Below are 26,708 nucleotides of genomic sequence, written 5' to 3'. Positions count from 1 at the left end.
GTGAAAAGAATATTCAGGTTAAAAATAATCTTAATTATGCCCCTACGAAGAAAAGGGGTATATTGTTTTGCAAATGTTGATCTGTCCGTCAGTAGACCACATGGTTCCGCGATTATCTTGAAACTATTTATCACAACAACTCTTAATTTTTTACATAGTGATTGGCCATAACTAGTAGATGGTTGGCCATAACTAGTAGATGGTCTCTATTGATTTTTGGGTCACTATGTTAAAGGTCCAGGGTCACAGAGGCTTCAATGTTCAAGATGGTTTCCGCTGATTATCTTGAAAAGTATTAAGCACACAACGAAGTCATATTTCACATATTGATTGGTCATCAGCTAGTAGATGGCTCACTATTGATTTTTGGGTCACTATGTTAAAGGTCAAGCTCACAGGGGTCTTAAATGGTGCAGAACGGTTTTTAGCTGATCTGTCTTGAAAAGTATTCAACACAAAGTTGTCATATTTTCACATATTGATTACTTCATAATTAGTGGATGAACCAAAGTAATTTTTGGGTCAAAGGTCAAGGGTCAAGGGTCATCATATTTCTTCTGATTTTGATTGGTGGCACTCTAATTGATTTGGTCTGTACGTTTTTCTAATATCTGATTATCATTGAAAAGCTATTTATCACAAAGTCTCGCATTATTTTTCTTTTTCCATAATTGAGAACTTCCATGTACCCATTTATAAAGGCAAGTTTCTGTAACAAAATCTACCAATACCGCGCTCCAGTGGTCGAGGGGATTAGAGTCGAATGCTTCTCTAATCCAGGATACCTCTCTGGCGTGGGTTCGATCCCCGGGAGATGCTTTGGTAAGTCTTTAGCGCGGACTGAAGGTTGCTCTTAGGTACTTGGTAACTCTCCAGGAATCGATGGTTAGGAAACTACCCGCCTATGATCTGAAATACTGTTAGAAAACGGCGTAGAAATGAGACAAACAAGACAAACAATGTGTGCAAGGGCTAGAAAGGGGCCAGTATGTGGTCGTTCGGAATTCTTGTTTTAAGTTTCATTTTAAGTGCTATTTATATCCTATACAATTTGTTTAAACTTCTATATTTATATGTATTTTAGGGACATAATGGAAGTGTCAGTCCTCACAATGCTCTGGAATGGGGAAAACAAATCGCTAACAGGTTGCCAAGTATTGTCTGCACATCCAAGATGGGTCACAATATCCCACTGCTTAAGTCATGATCTAAAGAGCCATTGAGAGTCATGGTTTAATAGTAAAAACCCCTAGAAGGCTAGCTATAGAGGACTATGCTATATTGCTAGTGAGTGGATCATATTAATTATGGTTGGCCCTAGCTCAGCTTACCAGAACTTTACCTCCAAATGTTAAAGACTTTTCTGTGATCTGTGTTTGTGTAATACAACATTGTCATGTCAACTTTAAGTATAGAATTGCATTGAACAGTAATGCATATTCATGAATTGATCAACTGTAATCCTGTCTTTATAAGTTTTTTAAAAGTCTTGATTTCAAGATAAATAAACAGTTTTAGTTGTTTGGTGTGACTATATATCTCATTGAAAATGACTGCATTAAATGTGAAGTGATAATACCTTCAGTACTTGCTGTCAAGTTTTAAATATTTTATACTTTTAGGATATGAAAACTATTTTATCTATGACAATTTGATAAGATGAGTGAAATTTTCATGTTGATATTAGTGTAGAATGACTTGGTAAAATTTGCATTAATCCTGAACAGAAGCATCAAAATCAAAGAAATTTGCTATGGTAGCTAGGGCAACTAAAATTTCCTTCAGTTAAAAAGGATTTTTAACAGGAAGAACATATTAATATTAAAAAGACTCTGTATGTTTGATATCATTTGTAACTCTTTCAGAACTTAATCTCCTGCATGCCTGAAAATTTGGAAATTTAGAAATTTATAACAATAATAATATATGATAACTCAAAGTGCAGTGCAGTGCAAAAGAATTGGTACTCTGAACTTCTTATTTTTTGAGTAATTGCTGTTTGTTAATTTTCATACTTCAAATTTTGTCTGGGCCATTTCTCTTCAACTATAAAACCTATGGACTTAAACTTCATAGAATGATAGATCTCATTTAGAAAAAGTGCATTGCACAAGGACTGGTACTTTGAACTTCATAATTTTTGAGTTATGGTCCTTTGTTAATTTTCATATTTTACTTTTGTCCAGGTCATTACTCCTAAAGTACAAAAAGCTATGGACATGAAACTTCATAGGATGATAGATCTCAATAAAAAATGTGCATTGTACACAGAACCAATAATCTGCATTTCTTATTTTTGAGTTATTGCCCTTTATTAATTTTTCATAAATTATAAGAGCTATGGACTTGAAACTTCATAGGATGATATATCTTATTGATAAGAAGTATAGTGCAAAGAAAATGCTGCTCTGCACTTCTTATTTTTTGAGTTATTGCCCTTTTGTTAATTTTCTTGTTCTGGCCATTTCTCCTTAACTACATTGTTCACAAGGCGACATATCCGACTCGTGAAGTTCTGGTTCATTCAAATAGGCCAGTTGTGCACTTAAAATTGTGTTAAATTTAAAACAAAATTTGGAATATATTGTGGCTGCTTGGCAACACTGATTGACATTTTAGCTTGACTGTTCGATTAAAAAAGTAAGCTTTTTGTAGTCACCCAAACGTCAGTGTATACGTAACAACTTTATGTCGAAGTTTTTTAACGATATACCTCAAATATTTTCAAAGTCCATTGCCATATGGCTTTGAAAATTTCCACAATTGTTCGCCATCATGATTCCAACCTGTAGACAAGGAGGAGGTGAAACTGTATCAAGGCATTTTAGGATAATTTTTTATGCCCCCTATTTCGAAGAAAAGGGGGTATATTGCTTTGCACCTTGTCGGTCTGTAGACAAATGGTTTCCGAGTGATAACTCGAAAGAACCCTTAGGCCTAGGAACTTCAAACTGGTATGGTGATTGGTCATGACTAATAGATGACCCCTATTGATTTTGGGATCAAGGGGTCAAAGGTCAAGGTCACATTGACCTTGTAAGCAAAAACAGTTTCCGATCAATAACTAAAGAACCTTAAGGCCTAGGAACTTCAAACTTGATATGGTGATTGGTCATGATCAGTAGATGATCCCTATTGATTTTGGGGTCAAGGGGTCAAAGGTCAAGGTCACATTGACCTTGTAAGCAAAAACGGTTTCCGATCAATAACTAAAGAACTTTAAGGCCTAGGAACTTCAAACTTGGTATGGTGATTGGTCATGATCAGTAGATGACCCCTATTGATTTTGGGGTCAAGGGGTCAAAGGTCAAGGTCACATTGACCTTGTAAGCAAAAACAGTTTCAGATCAATAACTAAAGAACTTTAAGGCCTAGGAACTTCAACATTGGTATGGTGATTGGTCATGATCAGTAGATTACTCCTATTGAGTTTGGGCTCAAGGGGTCAAAGGTCAAGGTCACATTGACCTCTTGGGTAAAAACGGTTTCTGATCAATAACAAAAGAACCTTTAGGCCTAGGAACTTCAAACTTGGTATGGTGATTGGTCATGACCAGCAGATGACCCCTATTGATTTGGGGGTTAAGGGGTCAAAGGTCAAGGTCACATTGACCTTGTAGGTAAAAACGATTTCCGATCAATAACAAAAGAACCATTAGGCCTAGGGACTTCAAACTTGATATGGTGATTGGTCATGATCAGTAGATGACCCCTATTGATTTTGGGGTCAAAGGTCAAGGTCACATTGACCTCTTAGGTAAAAAGGGTTTCCGATCAATATCTAAAGAACCCTTAGGCCTAGGACCTTCAAACTTGGTATGATGATTGGTCATGACCAGTAGATGACCCCTATTGATATTGGGGTTAAGGGGTCAAAGGGCAAGGTCACATTGATCTTGTAGGTAAAAATGCTTTCAAATCAATAACTTAAGAACCCTTTGGCCTAGGAACTTCAAACATGGTATGGTGATTGGTCATGACCAGCAGATGACCTATTGATTTTGGGGTCAAGGGGTCAAAGGTCAAGGTCACATTGACCTTGTATGTTAAAACGGTTTCCGATTAATAACTAAAGAACCCTTAGGCCTAGGAACTTCAAACTTTGTATGATGATTGGTCGTGACCAGCAGATGACCCCTATTGAGTTTTGGGTCAAGGGGTCAAAGGTTAAGGTCATGACCAGTAGATACTTGATAACCCTTATTAATTGTTTGATCACTGGGTCAGAAGTCATGCATAATAACCTTATCACATGACTAATTGGCTGCTGATAGGGGGCATACATGTTTTACAAACATATCTTGTTTACTTAGTATTTACGTTATAAAGTTTTTGTAATACCTCAAATATTTTCAAAGTCCATTCACATATGGCTTTGAAACTTTGTGCACTTATTCACCAGCATGACCCTTACCTGTAGACAGGAGCAGGTAACTGTACTAAGCATTTTGACAGAATTATGCCCCTTTTTTCGACTTAGAATTTACATTTAACTTTGCATATTACCTCGGATATTTTCAAATTCTATTGACATCTAGCTTTGAAACAAGTTGAAATTTTATACTCAGAGCATAATAGGACTCTATTCAAGGCGTACTGTAACATGGTTTTAAAGGAAAATTATTCCCTTGTTAACTAAGAAAATTTTACATTATCGAGGCCTTTTTACTGTCAAGCACTAATAATAGTCCAGCATTGCTTCCCTACCTACAGTTCTTGTTTCTAATTGTTTAGGTATTAAGTAAACCAGTTATACAGCAGATAGATATATATATATATTATATTATATGGAAATTAACACTTGATCAAACAATAACATACAGGCAAAAATACTGAGTTTCTGCTAAAATTAACATGGTTTTCTATCACTAGTCAAGTGTACAGAACCTGTATGTAATATCTTAAATGAAAGATTTTTTAAAAGCAAATAATAGACATTGTAATTTTATTGAAGATTAATTTATCTCTGCTGCTTTGTTAGCTGTATTTTGCAAAGTAATATGTGAAAACTTTAAAATAAATTTTTAAAAAATATTCAACGGTTGCTAGCTGCCTTTATGTTGTATTTGTGTCATGATATCCTTTATTTGGTACAACTACCTTTTATGTTGTTACACTTTAGTCATATTTAATTTACTGTTGTATTAAACTGTTATCTGTTGTCACAGTAAGTGTTTGTCAGAATAAGATTAAATAATAAATGAATAATAAATGGACACTGTGTTTAGTTCTTCTAGGTGTTTGGACTTTACATCTCCTGGATGTTTCACCCCTGTACGTTTCACCCTCAAAACCCTGGTCTTTCATCTCCACTTTTTATTATATTATGGTATCTCTAAACAGTATTATAACCTGTTAGCACTATAGAAATGCAATAGAACCATTTGGTATTGATTGTTGCAAGTGTTATAAAATACACATTACACAAAAAAACAGGAATAGGTCCGTTGCTATATCTCATGACATGTTCATTTTACATTATACCTTTCATGCAGCAAACTTTAAGTCTTCACAAAAGTAGTATGCAATCGTACCTATATTACATACGAATGTATGTTATATTTTTCTTGTTAAAGATATAAATAATTAAAAAATTTCCATGTAATAAATAAAATTTACAACTTTATTCAAGATTTCTATATATTAAAAATTTAATGTATAAAGGGAATGCTTTTATACAAGAAAAAAGTCTCAAGTCATGCTGTGTATTGGTATTTTTCTGAGAGCGACTGCTTTCATTACACTGGTCTCCTGCTGATAAGAGGGCCTCAGGGTAAATAACAAAAATGCAGATGTATGCAATATTTATTTAAAATTTCCTGTGTTTTTTTTCCCAAAATACATGTAAGACATAGATAAATGACTATATTTTTTGTTATAATAATCAAATGTAAAAAATAATCATAATGGCATAAACGCATGTTAGATATTATTGTCATTATTGTCTTTGAAGTGGAATTTTCTAATCTTATCGTAAAAAAACTGGTTTAAAATCAATATCAGTGTTAACCATTCTAGAAAGACCTCATATTAATATTTATCCACATTTCTTGCAATTTTGCATTAAATCTGCAGCATCTTTTAGTTTCTGAACTGGAAAATGTTAATTTTTTCTATTATAGATTTGACAAATTTGCCTACTGTCAGTTTTAACACATTTATAGAAGATAATATATTTTAAAGAAAATATTTAAATACATGATTATAAAACTTCCTTTTCACATTAATGCAGATCTGTTTTTTTTTTTTTGTTTTGTTTTATTTTAATAAAATATCATACATGAGCAGAAAACAGTTACAGAAGATTAAAGTGTCAAAAGTCATGCTGTGTATTGGGCGTTTTAATATAGTACCCTGCTGGTAAGAGAGCCCCTCAGGGTAAATAACAAAAGGCAGATGATAAATATAATGCTGTCATAGACAGACAGACAGACATTTTATTTCAATCAAAAAGGCTTATAAGCCCATGATGACATAATACAGCATATATACAAGATAACGAACAGTGCATATGTTAAAATAAAAACATTATCACAATATAATTATGACTTTACAGGAGAAGGTCATAATAACAACTTATTCGTTAGAACGTAGAACAATTGCAAATATTAATTTATGTTTGTCTTACACTCACGTACTTCTTATCTGTTAAAATGATTGCATGAATTAAATGTTCTGTTCTAGAAATGTTTAGCTACCCTAAATTAATATAATTTACCATAATGTTTATCTATGAAGTAGTGTCACAACAAACATAATTAATATTCACTACATTACATAAATCCTTAAACTAAATTAGTTTATCTACATATCTTACCTCACTATTGAGCCAAGATACATAGATTATATTATATATGCTAATAATCCCATATTTAATCAGTCTTACCGAAACGAAACTGTAAGACCGATAGTATGGCATGCAAATATACATAATTATATAACATATGTTAGACATGTGTTTGAGATATATATTTATGCGAATATCAATACATTTCTTATTAAGATGCTTAATTATTACAATACAATATATATTACATATCTATTTTACTTATGACTATACATCTAAAATATCAATATCTATTTAATAATTTATTTGAGAACTTTTAATTGGTATATAGAACCGAATTTCGAATATTAAAGGCATTATATATATATATATCCAAGGTTTCGAAGAGTGTTCTTATTTTCTGAATTTACAAGTTCAACCAATTTTCGCATACTAGGTCTTATCCAAAGCATCTATCAATATACCTTTTTCTTATATCAATAAATAACAAACATTCTAATATAAAATGATATTCGTCTTCGATTTTCCCACATCTTACACATATTCTTTCATTTAAAGGGGTCCTATGTGGCCTAGACCATCTACCAGCTTCTATCTGTAATCTATGAGAAGAGACACGTAAACGGGAAAACGCTTGACAAAATTTTTGAACATTAAAACATTCCAAATAAGGCTGAAATCTAAAAGATGATATTGTATTATAAAATAAAGCCCTACTGGATTGATTTAGTCTTGCATTCCAGTTTTGAATAAAATGATCATTTAACCTTTGTTTTGTCACAGACAAAAACATCTCAACATTTCCTACTCCTTGGTAAATCCAAGCATCAACAAATCCAAGTGAACATAATAGATTTTTCAATAATGAACACCAATTTACTTTACTAGGATACATGTCTAGATCTGATTTAAGTAAGTCGTAAACAATAACAATATATTTATTTTGTTTCGTTTGTAATATTCTTAGCCAAAATTTTATTGCTTTGTACATTTGTATAGTTTAAAAGAAGTTCGACCTAATTCACCATAAATGAAGTCAATCTGTGTATTTTTCTTTACACCTAATAGTTTTTTTACAGAATTGTAGATGTACTCTCTCAATCGATAAATCATTAGCGAAACAGCACACCTCGGAACAATAATTTAATATTGGAGCTACAAGCTTATCAAACAATTCTAATTTATGCTTTGGGGGGTATATAAGTAAACTTAAACAAATACTTCTCTAATTTAAAAATAGCCTTCTGGGCTTGAGCAGATAATGTTTTTGTGCTGTACTTAATGATCCTCCTGTTGTAAACACAATACCTATTAAATAATAAAATGTTTTGCTCATGATTAAAATAAAATACAGTTTTACGAGAATTATAACCACCTTTCTTAAATATCATTACTTTAGTTTTCGAAACATTTACTTTGAGTTTCCATTGCATACAATAATCATACAATAAATTAATACTAGGTTGCAAGGATTCAGCTGAGTTTGCAAAAATAATAATGTCATCAGCATAAAATAACATGAATATTTTAAAAATATTAACATCTATTCCATCCGCTTTATTATGAATAAATAAATCCTCGAAATCGTTGATAAACATAGAAAATAAAAATGGTGATAAACACTCACCCTGTCTTAAGCCTAGTGCGCATGCGTAGTCATCACTTAAGTTATTGCAAAACTTAACTCTAGATTTAACTGAATCGTAAATAGACTTTATTATGTTTAATATATTTCCTCTTAATCCTAAATGAATTAATTTATACCAAAGACTTTCTCTTACAACATAATCAAATGCTTTTGTGTAGTCAACAAATAAAGTAAAAAGTTGCTTCCCTCGATTAAGTAAATGAGTAATTAAACCATTTAAAACAAAAATATTGTCAACTGTACTCATATTAGCCCGAAATCCCGCTTGCGCTTCAATATAAACATTATACTTTTCTGCCCATGATTTTAACCTATTATTAACTATTCGAGTGAAAAGTTTTCCTAAACAGCTTAATAACGTTATGCCCCGATAATTTTCCACATTATTAATGCTTCCTTTTTTGTGCAATGGAATAACATAACCTTCTGACCATCTTTCCGGAAAATAACCTATTTCAAAAATCTTATTAAATAATGCATAGAAAATATTATTCAAGGTGTGTTTACCTGTAATAAAAAATTCGTTTAGTAAACAGTCCGGACCGCCTGATCTATTATTCTTCAGTTGTCCTATAGCGAGATTTATTTCATGAAAAGATATTCGTTCATTTAATTCCCTGAACATAATTTTGAATTCATCATTTTCATACTTATCTATAAAATGTAAAACATCTTCATCGGGTGCAAAAAATCGATCATTTGGATTATTGACAGCTTTAAAATATTTTTCAAATGTTGACATAGATATGTTAGGTTGTTTTATGCCAGACGTTTCTTTAAGCATATTCCAATATAATCTAGCGTTTTCATGCCTACTACCTATTAATTTTTCAGTCTTTTCTTTATCATAATTATATCTACACTTACGCAGTAAAGACTTATATTCCGACCTTGCTTTTACCATATTGACCCTATTTTCTTCATTCTGGCATTTTCGATAAACATCAAGATATTTTAAAAATATACATTTCTTTTCATAACAATATTCATTAAACCAGGGCTGTGAAGTTTCGCACTTTTTATCATTATTACTTTCAAAATTAGATCTCTTTACACAAGGCGATGCAATTTTACCGAACACATTTTCTAAGTCACATATACATTCATCTATACCTTGGCTCGAAAGACTGGCCGCAATTTTACGTTCTAGCTCATCTAAACATAATAAATTATCTTCGTCTAGTAAATTTTCAACATACTGAGATTTCAACTCCGGTTTCCAAACATATTTAAATTTTTCACTATCAGATTTATTTACGGAAGAGTGACCATGTGTACTTTCAAGTAAGTTACATGTATCAAATACAAAAGAGACTGACATCAGACAATGATCAGAAACAATATTAGGATCGTCAATTTCAAACATATCAATATTAAAAAACATAGAACTTTTACATAATAAATAATCAACAACACTACAACCTTGCCTATTTACAAAAGTGTGCTTCCCTACATTTTCATCTTTACCCTTTCTTCCATTCACTATCCGAAAACCAGTTTGTTTACAAAAATCAAGCAAATAGCGCCCATTGTTATTTACATGTCCTTTATCTTTAGAAAATCTCGACCATGCAATATCGGACTGATAATCGTCAGGCAACAAATCTATATTACAAAAATGTACAGTATCATTTTCAACAAAATCTGGCAACGTTGAAGTTCTAGAATTAAAATCGCCGAAAATTGCATGGTAATTACTATTATCTGACATACTTTCAATATATATACAAGAATCTATCAATCTATCAAATATATTATTATCGGTCAATGATTGGCGGCTGCTATCATCTGGAAGTACGTAACACAATCCTACATAAAAATCTTTATCAATCGATAATTTACTTGCCGCTATTTTCACCCAAATAATATCATCTTGAGACGTAAAAATTAAACTGTCTTCTGACACAAAACAATTTTTAATATAAATGATTATGCCTCCTGAATTACGTTTTGCCGTGCTTTTCACGTTTGTACGGTTTAAAATAAAATGCTCAAAACCATCAACATTTAAGTTTGAGAAAGAATCTGTCCAAGTTTCAGTCATTAATATTATATCATTATTCCTAAAAACATTTGTAAGGTAATCGGATTTAAGTTTGTCAGTTCGTTTACTGCATAATCCATTTATATTGATGTAAGCGCACTGAATTCTGACCTTCCCCGAAGCGTCCTATCTTTTAACCTCTTGTTCAATATAAGTAGGCAATGTAAATTCTGTATTCTCTGGATGTTGGTGCAAATAAATTTCATATCAAGTAGTACAAAAAGAAAACTGAAATATTTTTGCATTTTATAAACAACTATTTTCAGAATAATATATTTATTTATATTAATCTTAGGTAAATCTCAGTTTGAGAAGGTAAGAGAGATTATAAATGAGATAAAATTGACAAAATCTAGGCCAATTATAAACATATTAATTCTTTAATGTATTAAAGGCTATACATGCTTGAAATCATTATCTTTAACTAAAAAAAACATAAGTTAAAATCAAAAATAACTAATTGGTATAATTTGCCAAAAAAAAAACAACAAAAAAACAAAAACAAAAAATGACTGAATTTTGTTTAATTAGCATTTCAATGTTTCATATTTCATCACCAGATTATAATAAAATAGAATCATATTAAATATCAATTAATTTTGTTTATTTACGCACTTATCAACATGAAAGTAATAATTATTTATATTTACTTATTCTAACAATTAAGTACAAAATCAGTAAAATTCATGACTTTGAAAAATAATTGTTCTAATATTTTACGCCATATTTTACAAAATCCAATATTCAAAACTTCAAATTTATTATGAAAAACAATTATACAGATATCTATATTTATCTATCTTTTTGTAAAAGTCAAATTGCTATTCATTGAAATAAAAGGTAACTGTACAATACATATAATAGGTCTGGTGCACTACAAAGTGCACTTATGAAGTGCACTAGTAGTGCACTTTGAAGTGCACTAGTAGTGCACCTCTAGTGCACTCCTAGTGCACTTTGTGTAACCTTTAGTGTGAACTCAACTGTAATTTAACTGTTTTTAATGATAATTTGGTTGATCTGAACAAATAAAAATATGTCTTATCAAGCTTATTTAAAGCAGCACGCCTCCAGATTTATGCTAATTTTCATGAAAATTTGATAATGTATGTTACGATTTAATATTATGAAAAAACCAAAAGAATGCAATTTACACATTGTAATTGGCACTACCATATAAAGAGGTCAAAATATGCAAAAATAGCCCTTACTGCGTTAGTAACGCAGTAAAATTTTAGTTATGAATACTGAAAAATTGGTCATTAATCGTACAAAACATGTAAATTATTACTAGAATGTGGAGTCTTTATACTTTTCTAAAATCTTATTACATTTTCCTCAGGTTTGATTTTATCAAAATATTTTTGCTCATCTGGAGACGTGCAGCTTTAATTATAAAGGTTAACTTGATACATAATTATAAATAAAAAATAAGTTCATTATCAATTTTTATGGAGCATAGTTATACATTAGAAACCTATGAACCAAGGGGAGTTTGTCCGGGTAGGTAAGGGGATTTTGTCCAGCCTTGCAAAAACATGAAGGGGATTACGTCCACCCATGGAGGGGGTTTTGTCCGAAGGGGATTATGTCCGTAGTACGGTACACCGCATTTTGTTATATCTGACAAACCACACTAAAAGTTCAATAAAAAAAATGTATTTTCATGATGCTTTAAATGATTGTGCCCTGAATCATAGTAGAATCAATGGGGATTTTAAATAATCTTCATTAGTTAGTGAAGAAAATTCAATTTATAAGCTCATAATATTTCATTAACTCCATTGTTTTAAGCTAATGGCAGCAGTTTCCCGTTTTTTTTAAATTTACATTTTATAGAAATACGATAGTCTTAGCACAGACAAAGGAAATCTTAGTAAGACATTTAAGTAATAAAATGTGCCTGACTATAAGTTGTAATGGCCATTAATTTAGCTTATCTAAATGTGACACTTTAGAAACTTGACCTGGTGTAGATGCGGCCTTAAGCAATTCTCCGAACAGGCTGTACGAAAAAATATCATAAAGTATTTAAGTAGTCACATATAGTAGCGGAACTTCATAAGTTTTCACTGGGGGTCTAAAGGGGTGGTGGGGTGTCGTTATACAGTTATAGTGAATTAGTATTCTATATGCAAGTCAAATACTACAATGTTAACTTTTTGCTGCTTTATTTATTTCACGTTTATCGCTACTATATTCAGGTAACAGGAAACCATTATTTAAACATTATAAAATACATGTAAGATTTCCCATTAAAAATATTTCCCAATAAAAAAAAAAAAGTTTGTTGACAAGCTTAATAATGCATTTGTAAAAACCAATATTTATATAGTCCGATCGAGAAACTTGATATTTCAATAGAACATTGCAATATAGTATATTTATAGTTCTTTGGAACTGCATTTCATTTCATCCCCATCATATCTAAAGTGGGGCTCAATAGGTCAACTCGGCCCTATACCAACTCGGCACGGGTCAACGCGGCACAGGTCTTCTCGGCCCTCTATTACACATATTAGGATATAGTTATTCAGAAGTGTGATCACTTACAAGCAAGAAATTGAAAAAGTTAGCAGTGTGCCTGTACGTATTGTTTGAAATTATCTTTGTTTAGAAGAGATATCAAGACAATATGTTAAATATTGATCAATATATAAATGGAGTTTTTAGATTGAATTTTGTGACAATAAATGTAATTGCATTTCATACTGTTTGTTCTTTAATACGACCAATTCTGTTTTGACGATATTTTTTTACAAAAAAAGCTGGAGTAGCATATTCTTGCAAATTCTTTCTTTCTCTACAAATTCACATACAAATTGGTACTTTCATCAATAAAACTTTTCAATATCCTTGAGAAGAGGTCTGTTACTGATGAAAACATATTAAAAGTTATAAAAGTAATCAATATATAATTATGGGCCGAGTTGACCCGTGCCGAGTTGGAATCGTGCCGAGCTGACTCGAGGGCCGAGTACGTTTACCCTGATTCGGCTCAATATGGCACCAAAAGTTATCAAGTAAAAGACTGACAGAACAGATTTTTTTCGCAGCATTTTTTAAACCTTCAGAACTCTGGAACCCAAAATGCGTTGATATGTAGCACTTTATGGCCAATTTCTCGATTTTGACCCCAACGTGCGTTGGACCCCAAAGTGCGGTGTTACAACGCTATATTGTCTGCATTTTACTATATGTACTGGTTATAAACTACAAGTTGGCAAAGACAAATAGTGATATGAAACGAATAATACGTTGTTTCTTATAGAAAACGTTACATTGTTTTTATAAATACTTATAATTTTGTATAAGGTAAATAATTAGCGCATTTAAAATTTCAGGTATTTCACTCACAAAATTAATAGAAGTATAGGGCATTATTAGCCCTAACAAAATTGCAGGACTATAGCTATCTATTTATAGTACTGAAATAATAATAATAATAATAATAATAATAATAATAATAATAATAATAATAATAATAATAATAATAATAATCAAATTATAATGATAATCAAATGATAAAAAACTTTTTTTAATTGATAATTGAAATATTTATACACGTGAAATAACTCTAATATAATACTGTGATATAAAAGATATTATTATTATTATTATTATTATTATTATGCATTTCTTATTGGATAATTATAAATAATACACAATTAAATGTATTAACACACATTCAGACTACTTTGATGCATACCGGGCTAGGCTGCTAGTTTTTTTTTATTGAAATGGACTAAAACATTACTTGATTCAACAACAAAATGACTTTCAAAGACAATTTGCACTTACCGACTCATGGTGGTTGATCTCCTGCACAATTAATACACTAAACGACACAATCACTATTCACTCCTCCAACACTTGTTAAAAATAATTTTTTAACACAATAAAGTAAATTTAAACTTAATTTAAATGCAAAATAAGGAACACAAATTAGACAAATTAAGTTAAATCCAGATACACACAAAGCACTTTTCAAAAGTCATACATTTGCTATACCATAGACAGTTTGAAAATTGCAAAAGCGCAGTGATATGAAATAAAATTTGGTCAGTATATATGCAAAGTAATTATGACATTTTCACGGGTATTGCAGGTGAGAATTGTCAAGGTACTATAGAAATTTGCAAGGGGGTGACTTTCAAGGGGCCAATTTCAAGACACGCAGGTGTCACTCCCGGGGTATTTACCTGTGATTTCTCTATTGTCTCCTTAATTGACATTATATTGACAATACACAGGTGAAAATATATTTGAAACAATGAATAATTGTCTTTTTTAACCATCAAGGGATTAATAGAATTGTGGATTATTAACAACAGTCCTGAAAACTATAAATGATATTAATATCATTAACTACAACATGCAATTGCCTTTAAACCGAAACCTTAATAAATCAAAATCAAAGTAAATATGCGTTTTTCGCCGAATCTGCCTTATTTTTTTCTTAAAAACTTATGTTCGTTTACATTAAACCATAATTATAGAATCATAAACAGTTCTGTATATATATGTATCATGTGCACTAATATATGCGTATTTTACAAGCATTAAATTTTATTTGAAGAAGTGAGAAAAAATGTCGTCATTTAATAATCTGAAAATCAGAAATGCTCATTTTATGGAAGGGGTGAAAACAATTTTATGCTATCATATTCATTGCATCTCAAATACATACACATTTATGTTAAAGTCCTATTCGCATTTTAAAGACAAAATGCTTAAAATCGAGTGATATTTGACGAAAGTGCGACTAAAAAACCTGTGCGATATCATCTTATCAAATGTCTGAATTAAGACATTATTTCCAGAATATGTGACGTACAAATTACTGTGTAATAGATTCTCTTTCGAATAAAGAAATATATTTTGCGTTGTAGTATAAGAATTAGTACTAATACTTCATACTTCAAATACTTTCATGATTAAATCTTAAAATTAATATGCTAGCATTTATGAGGCATAATAGGCCTTTAAGATAATATAAATAAAACATGATATTGTGTATTGTGTGAGCATTTAGCTTCCAAAATGGACGACGTCTGATAATAACAGTGTATGGTCTACAACAACAACAACAACAACAAAAAAGTAAAAACAGCAACAAAACAGTGCATGCACGTGCGTCCTCGCGAACTAAGAATATATCAGAAAAAAAATCATTCTTAAAAATTGATTTCTTTAACATAATTTCATATGGTTCTTATAAATGTTCTTTTCTACGTTATATAAAATCTTAGTTAAGTGATTTAGTGATAATTTGTCTTAACATAAAAAACCAACACATACGCACGCACAAACACAAACACACACACAAACACGCGCGCGCGCGCCATGAAAAATCCCATTGCAAAATAACAATGACAACCTTATTAAGAAAAAGTCTAAATGAAACCCCCAAAAAACCCACAAAGGTTTATTAGTCGCACTAAAGAAATCACAGGTAAAATCCCATCGCAAAATAACGATGACAACATTATTAAGAAAAAGTCTAAATAAAACCCCAAAAAGCACGCACGCACACATAATCACGCACACACGCACGCGCGCACGCACCAACGCACGCATAACCCGTTCTCTCCGCAAAATAAGCAATTTTGAGATAAGAAACATTCACAGTTGTACTTATCATATCAGAGGTATAAAGTGAGATAAAACAGATCAACATTATTTATAATCAACGAAGAAATTGTTGATACTTTTCTTCTGTTACCTTTGTAAACAAGATAGGAATTATAACCAGACAGTTTTACGAAAGACCGTTGGGGACATTTCAACTTCATGAATTCCCGATTTCAAATTCACGAATCTACGATTTCAATTTCATGAATTCAGGATTTCAACTTTATGAATTCAGGATTTCAACTTCACGAATTCACGATTTCGACTTCATGAAACTGAAATCGTGAATTCGTGAAGTTGAAATCGTGGATTCCGTATGTTGAAAACAGGAATTCACGAAGTTAAAATTGTGAATTCCATAATTCATGAAGTTATAATGGCCCTACCGGTCTTACGTTTAATTTCCGGGAAATTTTCTTATTACTCAGTAGGAAATCCGACTTATCGATAATTGCTTTGACAAAATATTTTTCATTACAATATAATATGCTCCCTTTTCTGAGACAGCATATAGTCGCTGCTTTGTCCGTCCGTCCGCTTCGTGTCCGGGACATAACTCTAAAACTATCAGAGATATCAACATAAAACTTTGTATGTAGATACATATCATTGAGTAAGAGTGCAATGCACAAAACAGTTAGTCTGCGTTGCCTAATTTTGGAGTTATTGCCCTTTTTCAGGTTTACACTGGGAACTTTGTCTGGGACATAAGTTTTAAACTACAAGAGATATCAACAAGAAACCACTTCTCTGTGTCCAAAACCTATTCGGGGAGCATCACCCGGTTCGACCGACTCTTGTTTTATGAGTAGAGATAAAGGTTTTGTAAAGGTTTTTAAGAAAATTAACATTATTTTCACCCACATTAATATTCTGTTTTTGCAGTAACATGATGACCGCTTGAAATGTTCTGATAAAGGTCCCTTAAGCCCCCTTTAGGTCTTCATGTCTGTTTATCAAAAAAAAATCTTATATCAAATATACTTTGTTACAGTTGCAACGAATTACACATGATAATTGTTTTTCAAAATTTACACGGTGTAATCAGTTGCTAGTTATAAAAAATGCATACGTGAAAAAGTGAATGTATTACGTAGCATGGAATAGATAGCTTCTTGGAGAATTATCGTTCACTTATCTGACGGGATAATTTAGTTTTTAATGTCTGTGCATTCTGGAATAAGTTTTAGTTTATCATAAGACATTCTGGTCGGAGCAACACATTTTATTATAGGAATTCGTACGAATACAAATTTAAAAGATAAAATGTTTTTACAGGAAACATATTTCGTAGTTTGGATTGTCGCGATCATTTTATTTAGTGGTCAATCGAAATGTGATGTTGAAGACCTCGAACCAGGACAGTGCATTTCGAAATTCGATTACGACTATAAAGTTATGCAGAAATTGTTCTACAGAAAAACAGATCGAAGTGTTGAAGAAACAGAAAACAAGTACAGGTATATTGCATAGATTTCTTTATTGTTATATCAAGATTTAATTCAAACGGTTAAAGCTACTGTCTCTCACATTGTAGTTTGGGCGCTCCTGAAATAAAATGTTATCAAAAGATAAAATTTCAACACTGGCTCGTACATATGGAATTTGATGACTGTTACATCATGTATTGTCCGACGTTTATGTCTATAATATTACAAAAAAAAAAAACAAAAAAAAAAACAAAAACACAACAAAAAACAAAAACAACAACAACAAAAAACAAACAAACAAACAAAAATAATAATAATAAGAAGGAAAAAAACAACAACAACAAACAAATAAAAAAAAAACCCCAAAAAAACCCGAACATATCTTGGTATTACGCTTTAAAACTGGAATTTATATACTTAGTTATAAAAGGGGTGTTTCAAGTCACCCATAACAACTGTAAGATCACTGTTACATGATGGACACTGCAACTTTTACTTATATGCATATTTAATAACTGAAAACAAATAATTTATGTTGATGATTTTAGACCCGTTTGAGCTTTGAGGTCGTTGAATTGCGTTTTAATTAGAAAATCTAGAAATTCGTTAGTAATTATGCGAGCCGATCATGTCTTAAATCCGGTTAATTGACATAAATTATAATTGTGGCAAATCACTGTTTATGTTCTTTTTATTATTATTTGTGAGCTTTTACTTTTAGTTAGGTTTAACGTCGCACCAACACAGAATAAGTCACATGGCGACTTTCCAGCTTTACTGGTGGTGGAAATCCTGAGAAGAACCATTCGTAAACACAAACTAACTAACTAACTAACTAACTAACTAACTAACTAACTAACTAACTAACTAACTAACTAACTAACTAACTAACTAACTAACTAACTAACTAACTAACTAACTAACTAACTAACTAACTAACTAACTAACTAACTAACTAACTAACTAACTAACTAACTAACTAACTAACTGACTGACTGACTGACTAACTAACTAAGGTAATTAACTAACTAACTAACTAACTAACTAACTAACTAACTAACTAACTAACTAAGTTAGTTAACTAAACTAACTAACTAAACTAACTAACTAACTAACTAAATAAGTTAGTTAACTAACTAACTTAACTAACTTAACTAACTAACTAACTAACTAAGTTAGTTAATTAACTAACTAACTAAGTTAGTTAGTTAACTTACTAACTAACTAACTTGCTCACATGTAGAATCCGAAGACGCTAGCGCGGCTCGAACCTACAGCGGGAAGAGGCAAGTGGCTTGAAGTCAACGACTTTAACCACCCAGCCTAGGACACTCCACTGCTTATGGTTTTGTTTGAATACCTTATCCACATCGTTCTACTATTTCCATAGTCAAATCTTTATTCCAATTCATTTTTTTGTTAACAGAAATTTCAGTGTGTTAACTCAACGTTGCCATTTTATGGCTGGCCTTTTCAAAAGACATTGTGATCCGCCAGAAGAACTAGAGTAAGTGTTTGACACCGGTGCATACAAATGTGGGAGATGGATACAAAGCAGGACCTGGGGTATTTATTGCCCCGGTAGATGGTGCATATTGTTTTAATGTGGTAGCCACATCAGGAAGCAAACGGAGTTCATCACACGTAAGTATATTTCATATAAATGAGTACATAGAGGATATTGAATTATATGAAAGTTTAATATATCATACAGATACTGAACGAGCTGAATGAAGTTATATTGACAGTTGCTGGCGATTAAAAAAAACATTACATTGAACGTGTTCAATAAATTGAGAAATGAAGCTTTTCGAATATAATATTCGTTGTTTCACATATCTAAAAATAGAACTTTTTTCAGGCAAAACAACCTTTTTTGCCTTTAATGCTCTTACAGTGTTACGCTAACATTTGCAGCGTTTTAATTCTCTTATTGTATAACGCAAGTGAAGTCACGGCAAAATATATGCACGGCCGTACCTTTTTTACGGAGCACGGGTATGTGATAAATAGAGGGTTTTAATTAGTGTAGCTTTTTCTATTTTTAGCCCTAGAGACCCCTAAAAGGGGCCAATAAAATTAATATGAGCAAACTTGATAAAAGACTACCCAAAAATGCTACAGACAAAGTTTGGTGATCATCCATCCATTAGTTCTGTAGAAGAAGATGTTTAAAGGTTTTTCTATTTTTAGCTCTGCTGACCCCTAAAATGAGCCAATTAGAATGATATGAGCAAATTCAAGTGTGACTGTCACAAGGATGCTACAGACCAAATTTAAAGTAAATCGTCTCAGTAGTTTCAGAGAAGAAGACTATTGTTGACGCATGACGACGGACGATGGACGCCGGAGCATCCCCCTTTGATACTAATAGCTCACCCTGAGCCTCGGCTCGGCTCTCCATATGACGTCAGGAAAAATTATTTCTATGTTCAATGTAGATTAACATTTTTTTATCAATTCTCTTTTTTATTGGCATGTTACAATGGAAAAAGATATTTATTTTTCTTGCATTAAAATATAATAATGCACGGTTTATCCTTCAAGTGTTTTGTAATTAATCACTCAGGCTATCGGCCTTCGTGATTATATTCCCACGCATTTGAACTCTCTATCTATTTTCTATGTTTAAAACTAAAAATAAAAAGTTTTTATTTCTTTAAGCTACCTGTATACATCTTTCACAACCGCACAAAAGTTGGCTACATCTTTCTGGATGGAAACACAGACAAATGGTTACAAAGATCAATTCAGTGTGTTTGAAAATCTGTCGGCCGGGATTGTATGTCATCATTTGGAAAATGGAACTCTAGTGTTGTTTCCATACGCACATGAGTGGCTTTCTTATTAATTAAAGTAAAATCATATTATTCTCTAATTCAGTGATGATTTAACTTGTAGTTAGTTCTTTAAACGTTTTGCAATAAATAAGTTCATTGTTGATACTTTTGTTTGTGAGGGGTTAACACTATTTTATATCTATTCAATATAAAAGAAGGGGTTAAACATATTTCACTTGAAATAAGGGGTTAAAACTATTTGTACATAAAAGAAGTACTAAAACTACATAAAAGAATGAGTTTAAGCTTATCTACATAAAGAAGTGGTTAAAACTACTCTACATAAAAGACAGAGTATTCTAACAGAAGGTTACTTGATGTTCAAAAGGTGCTGCAAAATCCTGAGTATACGATATTTAAATGAAGGAGTTTATATCGCCGAACCTTTTCGCCTAGACAAAATAAACTTCAAGCATTTAAAAAAAAGTCACGTAAATGACAAAATGGTCTTATCTTTATAAATAAAATGAATTGATTTTTGTTAAAAGCCTGATCAAATCGAACAAAAACCAGTCGTCGCACACCTCATGGTCGTATAAAAAACAGGCCCCTTAACGTTCCCGTACTCTTATGTATAAATCAATTCCCCCTGAGAAGTCCGAAAAGTTAAAAGGGTTACATTCGAAGTTTGATATTTTGAACTGAAAATAAAAACAAAAAATTGAAGAAATAATCAGATAAAACAAACGTTCCAAAAATACGAAACATAAACAATAAAACACCACTGATAACAACATTAGCAAAGTATCACACAAAATAAAAACCTAGAACGAAAAGAAGAAATGTATGTTTTAACGCAAACGAAGTTATCTCTTTTTATCCCATTCTTCGACAGCTGATGCTTTCAATTACCAATATTAGTCACTTCTCTCTGGATAACATTTCTATATTGCAATGTATTTTATTACTTGCCGTCATGAAAAGAAAATTTAAAACTACAATGTGTACTATTCATATAATAGAAAGTATTAGCTGACTTAAAATAAAATAAAAATAAATTGCAGATATGTTATACTCATCGTCGAGATGATTTTCAAACTTTTCTTAGTAGAGATCCGTTAGAATGCAATTTAATATTACAAAAACATTATATCTGTTATTCTGTGAAATCATCTGTTTTGGGGGAGTTATATGTGTAAAAATGCTGTACACTAGTTTTTTTTGTTGTTGTTAGAATAATGAAACTGTGCCTATATCTGTAACGTTATCGACTTACCGACTTTATTATTTGAGAAGATAATTATAAGAGAGAGTATAAAAACTAAAAATCAAAACAAAACGAAACAAATGATATTATTTCGATTGAAGAAAAAAAGAACAAAAAAAAACCCTACAAAAATAACAAAACCCCCTCAAAATAATCCAAAGTAACACAGCTACATGAAGTACATGTATGATTTATGAATGATCACTGTTTACGATAATTATATAGATAATAAAACAAGACAAGAACACCCCAAAGATAAAAAAAAAGCAACCCGCCAAAATGAACAACAAAAAATAATAAATAAATGAAAGCCCTCTCTCCCTTCCCTGAAAAAGAAACCAAAGAAAGAAAAAAAGAAGAAAAACACCAACAAAAAACAACACCAAAGAAAACAAAACAAACTACAACAATAACAACCACCAAAAAACAAAGTCAATAATAAATTCATCATTTTTTTTGGCAAAATATATTTAAAATACTCTTGACAATGTCAAAACGTTATTAAATGAGAATATTTCTAGTAAAACATATTTTTCATCATCCTCTGTTTCGAAAATGAGAGTAAAAACTGTCTTTTATTTCTGATGAAATACTTTACAAGGAATTTTCTAATTTTCTCTGCTTCAACAAAATCATATTCAATTTCCAATATTTCTGTTGTTTTTTTTTATTCAGAAATGTTCTGATAAAGGTCCCTTAAGGCCCCCGAAGGTCTTCATGTCTGTTTATCAAAAAGAAATCTTATATCAAATGTACTTTGATACAGTTGCAACGAATTACACATGATATTTTTTTCCAAATTTACTCGGTGTAAATCAGTTGCTAGTACGTGATAAAGTGAATGTATTACGTAGCATTGAATAGATAGTTTCTTGCAGTATTATCGTTCATTTATCTGACAGGATAATTTAGTTTTTAATGTCTGTGCATTCAGGAATAAGTTTTAGTTTATCATAGACATTCTGGTCGGAGCAACACATTTTATTATAGGAATTAGTACGAATACAATTCGTATGAATACCAATTTAAAAGTTATTCTAAAATGTTTTTACAGAAAAAATATTTCATAGTTTGGATTGTCGCGATCGTTATATTTAGTGGTCAGTCAAAATGTGATGTTGAAGACCTCGAGCCAGGACAGTGCCTCTCGAAATTCGATTACGACTATAAAGTTATGCAGAAATTATTCTACTTAGAAAAACAGATCGACGAGTTGAAGAAACAGAAAACAAGTACAGGTATATTGCATAGATTTCTTTAATGTTATATCAAGATTTAATTCAAACGGTTAAAGCTACTGTCTCTCACATTGTAGTTTGGGCGCTGTAGGAGCACATTTGTCTCGGAGCACATTTGTCTTACGTAAGACCGATGTGGTCGCATTTGTCCCACATGAGACAAATGGGACCTCAAATGTCTACCCAAAAAACTCATTTGTGTGACAAATGTGCTACGATCAATTTTTTTAAGGGACAAGAAAGCCCATTTGTCTCATGTGTTTTTAAGGGACAAGAAAGCACATTTGTCTCATGTCATTTTTTACGAAATTTATTTGTCAACAAATTTTTTGCCCCACGGCAGAATTTTTTTTTTTAAATCGAGGTTCGCCGTTTTACCTCAAGTGTAAAATCATCAATAGGTTTGCTTATGCTTTCTTTATGAAAACCTACAGTGAACTAATAATTATAATATCTCTTATGCAAGAAATTGATTGACTTAACCTGAAGACGGACAATGAAACATACTAAATCCCGTTCACGATGGTACAATGGTGACAGCGCGATGGCACGATGGTACGTTGATGAACGTTGGTGCAATGGTAAAAACACAATGGTACGAACGTGAAACAACGATTGTAGGATGGTGAAACAACGATTGTACAATGGTGAAACAACAAAGGCTCGATGATAAAAACGTGATGGTACTATGATGAAAGACGATGTTACGATGGTGAAAATACGATGGTACGATATGATGAAACTGCGATGGCGTGATGATGAAAACGCAATATTAGTTTCTCTATCGTGTCATCGCATAATCGTGATTTCACCATCGTGTCATCGTGTTTTTAATCATCGTACCATCTCAATTTCACCATTGTGCCATTGTGCATAGCTATTCAGGGAGACAAAAAATGTAACTTACGAAAACACCATAAAGCGGTTTGATATTGAAATGATTACCAATATCGTGACTCGTTTCGCATCTCGCCGAAATCTCGCGTCTCGTGAAATCCCTCGCGTCTCGCTTCGCGTCCGTTCATCGACGCGAAGACAAGAAATTGATTCCAGGTCATATACCGCTAAGTAGTATTCCCTTTATAGTCTACATAAAATCAGCTTTAAGGCCCATTATGCCTGAGAAAAATGCTTTTATTTGTATTCCTCAAAAGCCTTTTATTTTTGGTATACTTTTTAGCTCTAAAAAGTTACTCATCGGCTAATTACCTGAAGCATTTTTCATCTGCTGCTTTGTTGCAGTTTTGTACAGTTGAAGTGATTTAGAATTTTGTATTGAAGTTCAAAGTACTACATTGTTTACATTTTTGCTACTTTTATGACGCATTATTTCACATTTTTCGCGAATTTCTTTGGGGTTAAACAAGCATTCTAACTTCCTCAGAAATCATTATTTTGAATATAAATAAAGTCATACTTGCCCTAAAGAAGTAAAAATTTATTAATTTCTGAAATATCTTTGGCACGGGAATACTTCGACATTGCGAGATTCTCCTTGTTACAATATCGTGCCTCACTTCGTGTCTCATCGGAATGTCGCGTGTCGCCCGATTCTGAGTGGCCCGATATTTCATAATCATGGCATTATAGGAACTCATGCATGTTGTAAGTGCCTTTTTAATGGCGAATCTAAAAGCCGCAATTCTTGGAAAATGACGACTTTTTATACATAATTATGTTTCTGATGAAAACGAAATACGTGTGTAATGGTCTTGTTATTGTCTCCATGGATCATTTAAGGGCCTCCGTGTGATTTCGAAACACCACTTGCCCCTAACCGCTGTAGGTTCGACAAATACACGGGGCTTCGAACCATTCATGCGAGTATCCCGGTCAGGGTCCAAATGCGCAATACATATGCGCGTGCGCACGTAATAGCTATCGCGTGCGCACGTAATAGTATCGCATGGCCACGAAAAAGCTATCGTGTGCGCACGAAATAAATAAGAAATTTCTATGTCCCCTTTATGCCACCGTAGTACTACCTTGTTTTTGCTAAGAATATTCCTAGTGCCATAAATCATTTATAAAACCATTGAAAATAAACGTATCACAATTGATAACGATAAGAATAGATATGCTGCATATGTGTTTAGGTTCTGGATGCTGCACTTGTAGAAATTTTCATTGTGACATGCAGAACAGGGATATTCTTATATTTAATATATGACTCCTATGTAGAGGCAGGGAGTTTTTGACTGACCGGAAGTGACATAAAAACGGTATTATAAATACAGAAAACACAGAACAATGGCTGGTAGCCGGTATACAGATGGACATAATTATTACCTTTTAAGAATTTTATGGAAAAATGTGAGAGAAATGTGCTTCGAGTGTCCTTTCTATTGTGTGTCGAACACATCTGTCTCATTTCCAATTTGTCGCAAATGTGAATGTTTACGAACATATCGGTCACACTTCGTGAGACAAATGTGCTCCGAGACAAATGTGCTCCTACAGGGCGCTCCTGAAATAAAATGTTATCAAAAGATAAAATTTCAACACTGGCTCGTACATTTATATGGAACTTGATGACTGTTACATGTATTGTCCTACGTTATGTCTATAATATTACCAAAAAAAAAAAAAAAATAATAATAAGAAGGAAAAAAAAAAAACAACAAAAAACAAAAAAAAAAAAAAAAAACAAAAAAAAAACCCCGAACATATCTTGGTATTACGCTTTAAAACTTGAATTTATATAGTAAGTTATAAAAGGGGTGTTTCAAGCCACCCATAACAACTGTAAGGTCACAGTTACCTGATGGACACTGCAACTTTTACTGATATGCATATTTAATAACTGTAATTAAATATGTTGATGGCTTAGACCCGTTTGAGCTTTGAGGTCGTTGAATTGCGTTTTAATTAGACAATTTAGAATTTTGGTAGTAATTATGCGAGCCGATCACGTCTTTAATCCGGTTGATTGACATAAATTGTAATTGTGGCAAATCACTGTTTATGTTCTTTATTATTATTATTATTTGTGTGTTTTTACTTTTGGCTAGGTTTAACGTCCCACCAACACAAAATAAGTCAAATTGCGACTTTCCAGCTTTATTGATGGTGGAAAAATCTGAGTAGAACCAACGACGTTTCGTAAACTAACTTGATAGCTTTCTCACATCTAGAATCCGAAGACGCGTTAGCGCGGCTCGAACCTACAGCGGGAAGAGGCAAGTGGCTTGAAGTCAACGACTTTAACCACCCAGCCTAGGACACTCCACTGCTTATGGTTTTGTTTGAATACCTTATCCACATCGTTCTACTATTTCCATAGTCAAATCTTTATTTCCATATTCATTTTTTTGTACAAAATTTCAGGTGTAACTCACGTTGCATTTATGGCTGAGCTTTCAAAAGACATTGTTGATCCGCCAGCTGATTCTAGAGTAGTGTTTGACACGGTACATACAAATGTGGGAGATGGATACCTAGCAGGACCTGGGGTATTTATTGCCCCGGTAGATGGCGCATATTGTTTTAATGTGGTAGCCTCATCAGGAAATAAATCGCGTTCAGCACATGTAAGTATATTTCATATAAAATGAATACATAGAGGATATTTTAATTATTTTTTAGTTTAATACTAATTACACTGAACAAGTCGAATGAAATTTTATTGAGCACTCCATTACATTCAACGTGTTCAATTAATTTAGTGATGAACCTATACGAAAATTATATTTATTTCATCACATAACCCCCCCCCCCCCAAAAAAAAGGAGAACATTTTATTCAGTTTAAACAATAATTTTATTCATTGACGCGCCTATAGTGTTATGCGCTTTTACTCTCTGTATAACGCAAGTGACGTCACGTCAAAATACGTATATGCACGGCGGTACTATTCTGTTTTACTGAGTCGCAATTTCGG

The 26,708-nt window shown here is 32.1% G+C and overlaps 2 protein-coding genes across 2 annotated transcripts in view; one reads left to right on the top strand and one right to left on the bottom strand.

Annotated features, from left to right (window-relative positions):
* Positions 1-13,231, bottom strand: part of LOC132751842 (large ribosomal subunit protein eL27-like) — a 134,470-nt gene extending 121,239 nt beyond the window's left edge. Inside the window, exon 1 of the mRNA XM_060742052.1 lies at positions 13,226-13,231. The gene's annotated coding sequence lies outside the window, so the exon portion shown is untranslated. The remainder of the gene's footprint in view (positions 1-13,225) is intronic.
* A 9,335-nt stretch (positions 13,232-22,566) lies between these two features.
* On the top strand, positions 22,567-26,397 carry LOC132751850 (heavy metal-binding protein HIP-like). The gene is made up of 2 exons (XM_060742062.1): positions 22,567-22,828; positions 26,156-26,397. Exons 1-2 carry the CDS (start codon positions 22,633-22,635, stop codon positions 26,380-26,382), a joined length of 423 nt encoding a protein of 140 aa, XP_060598045.1. The 5' UTR covers positions 22,567-22,632; the 3' UTR covers positions 26,383-26,397.
* The last annotated feature ends 311 nt before the right edge of the window (positions 26,398-26,708 follow it).

Source organism: Ruditapes philippinarum, unplaced genomic scaffold (assembly GCF_026571515.1).
Source record: "Ruditapes philippinarum isolate M1 unplaced genomic scaffold, ASM2657151v2 ctg494_1_1_1_1, whole genome shotgun sequence".
In the NCBI taxonomy this organism is placed as follows: Eukaryota; Metazoa; Mollusca; class Bivalvia; order Venerida; family Veneridae; genus Ruditapes; species Ruditapes philippinarum.
The sequence above is the reverse complement of the archived record's forward strand: the minus strand, read 5'-3'. Positions and strand labels throughout refer to the sequence as shown.

Bases quoted from the DNA above. Each gene is read 5' to 3' on its own strand.
- LOC132751850 (XM_060742062.1), top strand. From the start codon at position 22,633: ATGTTTTTACAGAAAAAATATTTCATAGTTTGGATTGTCGCGATCGTT. The intron at 22,829-26,155 runs GTATATTGCATA...ACAAAATTTCAG, and splicing joins GAAACAGAAAACAAGTACAG to GTGTAACTCACGTTGCATTT.